General features: G+C 41.4%; 1 protein-coding gene across 1 annotated transcript; it reads right to left on the reverse strand.

Annotated features, from left to right (window-relative positions):
* Positions 1-2,123: 2,123 nt before the first annotated feature.
* On the reverse strand, positions 2,124-3,859 carry LOC311492461 (hibernation-specific plasma protein HP-55-like; the record flags this gene model as incomplete). The annotated part of the gene is made up of 5 exons (XM_084550754.1): positions 2,124-2,421; positions 2,507-2,654; positions 2,775-2,968; positions 3,074-3,144; positions 3,226-3,859. The coding sequence occupies 5 exons, from the start codon at positions 3,857-3,859 to the stop codon at positions 2,227-2,229; spliced, it is 1,242 nt and encodes a 413-aa protein (XP_084406880.1). The 3' UTR covers positions 2,124-2,226.
* Between the last annotated feature and the right edge of the window lie 2,141 nt (positions 3,860-6,000).

Genomic DNA, 6,000 nt, shown 5'->3' on the forward strand with positions numbered 1-6,000 from the left:
TTTTGATTGTTGATTTATTGTTTTAAAATTAAAAAATGAAAACGTGAAATGTGTTGTTTTAACGGTATAAGGAATGCCACTACTCAGGAGAGCTTGTTTTCAAAGCTGGCCTATGTGAATACAGGAGGCTGAGGCAGACTCAACCTCTGCCTCTCTGCCGTGTGTGAAATGAACGTTAACAGTTTAGGGGGTTCGCGCATGCGTAGTCTGTTCTCACGCTGTCTTCAATGGGCTTCATTGAGGCACAGCGCTTCTCTGCCTCCACAGTTCGAGTCGGAATCTCGGCGGGAATCCCGAACCCCCCCCAAGGTCTCGCGATGCTGTTGTCACCGCTGTGCAGTGTTTTCGGCTAGCGAAGAGGAGATTTCTGAGCTGAGAAAATTTTCAGCCTTGACTTTTGAGGGGAAAAAAAATTAATTTTAACTTGGTGCTGTTCAGCTGTAAATCCTGTAGTAATACAGGTGACGGTACGTCTCTGAAAATTAATTGGCAGTAATTGTTTGCGCGCTATAATCCGCTGATGTCAGCAATTAGCTACATTTCTGACAGCGGCATTTGACTGACTTTGCAGTGGTTTTAATATTGAGTTCTACATAATATATATTTTTGTATGCGATTTAAGCTCTGGCTGATCCTGCCTACCCAGCCATGGACCTCACTGCACGTTACTGCTTGAGACATAATCAACCATGGGAGTGCATGTGTTACATGTAGGATCACAGAAAAACAGACCCACAATCCTGATGGACAGTGTGAAGATAATTCGAATGTGTATGATGAGTTAGAGACAACTAACGGTTGCAGTATGACGTCAAATAAATCTATCCTTCAGTGAGTCCTCCCTGGATTGTGCTGACAAAATATAGAAATAAGCTGAGTGAGTGTGTCAGGTTGTGTTGCCAGCATGTTCACTCACTGAAGCTGAAAGTCACTCACAAACAGGTACAAATGTTCTTATTAGTGATGCACGATATATCGGCCGCCGATATAATATCGGCCGATATGGTCATTTTTTTACACATCGGTATCGGTCAGGTGTAAAAATAGAGCCGATGTGAACAGGCCGATAATTATTCCTGTGTATTTGATGTGTGTGCAGAGCTAGTGAGCGGAGCTGAGCGGTGCGAATGTCCTGCTCCTGGCTCAGGTGGCTGTTCAGTCGGCCGCTCCTCCGCTCAAATTCACGTCAGGCCGCTCCGCTCAATTTCGCTCCCCGCTCCACCTAAAAGTCCTCCCCCGCTGCAGCGAAATCGCTCCACGCTCGCTCCAATTTAAAAGAGGGAGAAATAACCCTATCAGTTTCCTTTCTAAAATATTTCACGAACTCCATCTTGCCATGGCAATTTTTTTGAAAATGAACGGTTTTGGTTTTATTAGGAAGAAATTAATTCTGGGTGGATTTGGGCACGCGTCAGGCTGGTGGTGTGAGCGGTATCGGAGCGGAACAGAGCGCCCGCTCCGGCCTCTAAATTAACAAGCGCTCCGCGCTCCACCAAAGTTCCATCCGCTCCGCCCCTCGCTCGCTCGCGCTCCGCTCACTAGCTCTGATAGCAGTAGCTTTCTTCCGCTGCTTAGCATTAGCTAGTTTTTCATATTCTTTGTAGGCTTCGGGATGCTTGTTTTTTAAGTGGGTGATCAAATTGGTTGTGTTGAACGATTTGACACGAGCTCCCCCTCGCATCACCCGGCCTTCACAGTCATTACATACAGCATAGCGAGGAGTCATTACATACAGCATAGGATCCTCTTCAAAGACTTTGAAAAATGACCAAACAGACGACATCTCTGCTCAACTAAAGATTTTTCAATGTTTACAGAAAACAGTATCAGTCATTTTATTTTGCTAAGTGGCTTTGGCCATTTTTTAGGCCTACTACTGTACCTTAAATATTTTTCAATGTTATCAGAATACAGTATCAGTCATTTCTGAAAATAAAATGCAAAAGTAAAAGAAAAAAATGATTTATTGATGATTAATGATTTTGATTATCATAAAAATGTGTTTCATATATATATATCGACATCGGTAAATATCGGTATCGGCCATAACAGCAATATTAACATCGGTTATCGGTATCGGCCAGAATTTTTACATCGGTGCATCACTAGTTCTTATATGATTTATGTTTGTTTACAAACATAAAGCAAGAGACCACACAAGAAAATATTTCTGACTGTTTAATGTGAAATGAAACAGCTGTGCTTCAACACAAAGTGTTTCCTCCATCAGATTGTTGGGTTGATGATCTTGCCCATGAAGAGGATCTTTTCTGTGTTGCGCTCGAGGATGATGACCATAAATGGACGGTCAAACTTCAAGACTGGGGTAAAGCGGCTGGACATAAGCACCATAACCACTCCTGTTGCAGCTGCAGCAGTGGCTCCAGCCTCGTCAACATCCAGGGTAGCTTGGTGTACAACCTGCAGTACATTGGATACAGAGTGAGAGGTTGATGGACTACAGGGAAGGAAATGTGCATCAAGCATAGATACTCTCTGTCCTTACCTCTGAGACTGCCAGTTTTTGACCCTCTGAAATGCCACTCAAATCTGCACGATCACCAAACATGTCTGTCATTCCCATTTCAGTCAACACATCATTCAGCTGGTAGGAAGTCTTGATGGAGAACTTTGGAACATAAATCTTGTATTTGCTAAAAATGAAGAAATTGACAATTTCAAGGATTGATATGGGGGTACACAGCTAAGTACAGTATCAAACCTTCCATATTAGAAACCCAAGATTTTAAGACGGGTGCTTAGATTCATCCAACCTGGATTGCATCCCCCTCAGCCATTTGGTGACATGGCCTGGGTCAATAGCTGCCTCCAGTTCTGTCATATCACCAGGTAACAACAGCAGCATGGAGTAAGAGCTGTTGAAGGGAAGGTGGAGGACTGATGTGTTTATTAGCTGGTCGTGATAAGTATCAAATCTGTCCTTCTTGTACATCATTTTGACTTGAACCTGAAAATGACAATTTAAATTCCCTTAATTAGAAAAGACAGTATTAAGGATTCACAGCAATGCTGTTCTGTTCAATAGCTCTGAATAAAGCGTCATTCTTTGAACCTTAGTGTTCTCATCCACACTAAATGTGTCCTCTCTGGTCTGCTCGGGATCGAATGGAGTTGCCCACTTTCCTGCAGAAATAAAACACACATTACAACTGATACCTCTGAATGAGACAGTCTGGGCAGATCTTATATCATCTAAACTTTTACCTTTGTAGTAGATGTAGCTGATGAGATACATGACTGTGTCTTGATTCAAGTTTTCCACCAGTTTGTCTATCTTTCCGTTGGTCTTGTCTGACACATAACTATTGATGGTATCGGCACTCTCTGCGGCATTACTGAAGTCGACGTTGAACCCTTCTGCAAAATAAGACTGCTTCAGAGAGTCCAGGAACTCAGGCTGTGGTTTGAAGCGGTTGTCCACGAACACAGCAGTCCCTTCACTGATGTCTTCAGGAGACGTATTGTTTGCCTTTTCGAGGAGTGCACGGAAGGCTTGGTCTACATCACTCTGTGTCAACTGGGTAGAGTTGAAACCCAGACCACTGAAAAGCTGCCTGTGGGTCTCCCCCCTTGCTCCAACAGACAAGGCAGCCAAGGCAACAGAGACACTATCTGGTGAGTAGAAGATGTTTTTGCCTTGGGAGTCAGCATGAGCTGCCAACTTCCTGTACAGACGGAAGGCAAATTCTTTGTTTGCTGAAGTCACCAGTGAGAAGCTGCTGACGCTACCATCGACATCGGTGTCTTGGGCTTCCTTGGCATGACCTAAATGGTGATGGCTTCTGCCCACGCAGACCACTGCTGATAAGATCCAGATAGCCAGGGCTGCATGCATCATGCTGAACTGAGACAAAAGTTCAGAACTTTCGGTTACACAATGTTTGATATTGCTTAGAGAGAGATTTCTGTGGAGTTTACAGTTTATTTACTCAACTATCCATTCGTGGAGACAATATTTTCTGACAAAGTTTGAATACTTTTGGTATTTTAAATATGATTTTCTGTGTTTCTTTTTCATCTCATTCACTTGAAGTGGGCCGATTTAGAAGAGACAAAGTCAAGTACTTCCATGCACCAGTCAGGATTTTGTAACAAAATTTGTTGACAGAGGTTGGCTGTTTTGGTGACTGTCAATCAAATCACATGAAACTAATTAGTTGAGTTTTACCCTCTGTAGGGAACCAAAAACATTTTTCTTTCTTTTCAAATTTTCCATGTTTCGCGATCATTATGCCATACAGAAATATAACTGCACCTCCACCCACACGGAAAGAACCTATATGAGGATATATGCACATATATGAAACCTATATGCAGTTTATCTGTGCATATATGCTGCATATATACATTATATATAGCATTTATGCGTATATATGAAAACGGCCAATTTTATGTATGTCACATATATTCAAAACCTATATTAAAACCTATATGTTTATATAGGTTCTTTCCCTGTGGGCAGTAAGAAGATCAGATAAGCAAATCAAGTCAGAATTTACATTTAAATACAGCTGCATGTAAAAAATCTAACTACTTACCTACTTCTGGCTGGAGCTCAAAGTACTGTATGTTTCTTGAACCACAGACAGAAAAACACAGGGTTGGACAGAGGGTGGCCTCCTATTTCTATCGGTGATCACCAACTGAGCTTTGAATTTGTTTGCTCTTTCTCAATCAATTATTTGTTAAGCCACTGTATTTGTTCTGTGTAATTGTTGCTGTCTAACCATGGAATCAAACTAATATTCCATGGGATACACAGTTAACTAGCGCTACGATTATTATCTCTAGCCCATACCCAGCATCATACTGTATGATACAGTGAATGCACATTTAAGATTTACAAAATATGCACCAGATTAATCTTTTTAATGTTAAGTTTTAGTCTGTTTAACATGTCCAAATTGACAGAGTACAAAATATTTTTGTTAAGTGTTAATGACAGTGAAAACATGATCCGAAAAAGTTTCCATTGCTCTAAGATCCTTTTAAAAAATAACATCTATAATTATAAAGTTAAAATAAATGTAATGTAAATATAATTATGAAATGAAATCAGTATATTGAACCTTGTTAACATTATAGGAACTGAGCTGTGTTTGTGTTTTTCCTTGTGTCTGGACCCATAAAGGTTGACCAATAAGGCTATCACACAGTATTCACTGATATTGGCCAAACAGCTCCTCATCCAGTTTGATGAGTTGATGACGGAAGCCTCGATTAGAGATGACACCCTGATCCTTCAATGTCATATAAGCCAGGACGGGGGGGATTCAAGCGCTGGAATCTGGGCAACCAAGTGTATAAACTTGAGACATAATCAACCATGGGAGTGCATGTGTTACATGTAGGATCACAGAAAAACAGACCCACAATCCTGATGGACAGTGTGAAAATAATTCGAATGTGTATGATGAGTTAGAGACAACTAACGGTTGCAGTATGACGTCAAATAAATCTATCCTTCAGTGAGTCCTCCCTGGATTGTGCTGGCAAAATATAGAAATAAGCTGAGTGAGTGTGTCAGGTTGTGTTGCCAGCATGTTCACTCACTGAAGCTGAAAGTCACTCACAAACAGGTACAAACGTTCTTATATGATTTATCTTTGTTTACAAACATAAAGCAAGAGACCACACAAGAAAATATTTCTGAGTGTTTAATGTGAAATGAAACAGCTGTGCTTCAACACAAAGTGTTTCCTCCATCAGATTGTTGGGTTGATGATCTTGCCCATGAAGAGGATCTTTTCTGTGTTGCGCTCGAGGATGATGACCATAAATGGGCGGTTGAACTTCAAGAATGGGATCCTTACCAAGGCCATGGTCCCAAAACCCATTTCTGTTACAGCTACAGCAGTGGCTCCAGCCTCGTCAACATCCAGGGTAGCTTGGTGTACAACCTGCAGTACATTGGATACAGAGTGAGAGGTTGATGGACTACAGGGTAGGAATTGTGCATTCAGCAACATATATATATAT

This window comes from Chelon labrosus, assembly GCF_963514085.1.
Source record: "Chelon labrosus genome assembly, chromosome: 9".
NCBI classification, from domain to species: domain Eukaryota; kingdom Metazoa; phylum Chordata; class Actinopteri; order Mugiliformes; family Mugilidae; genus Chelon; species Chelon labrosus.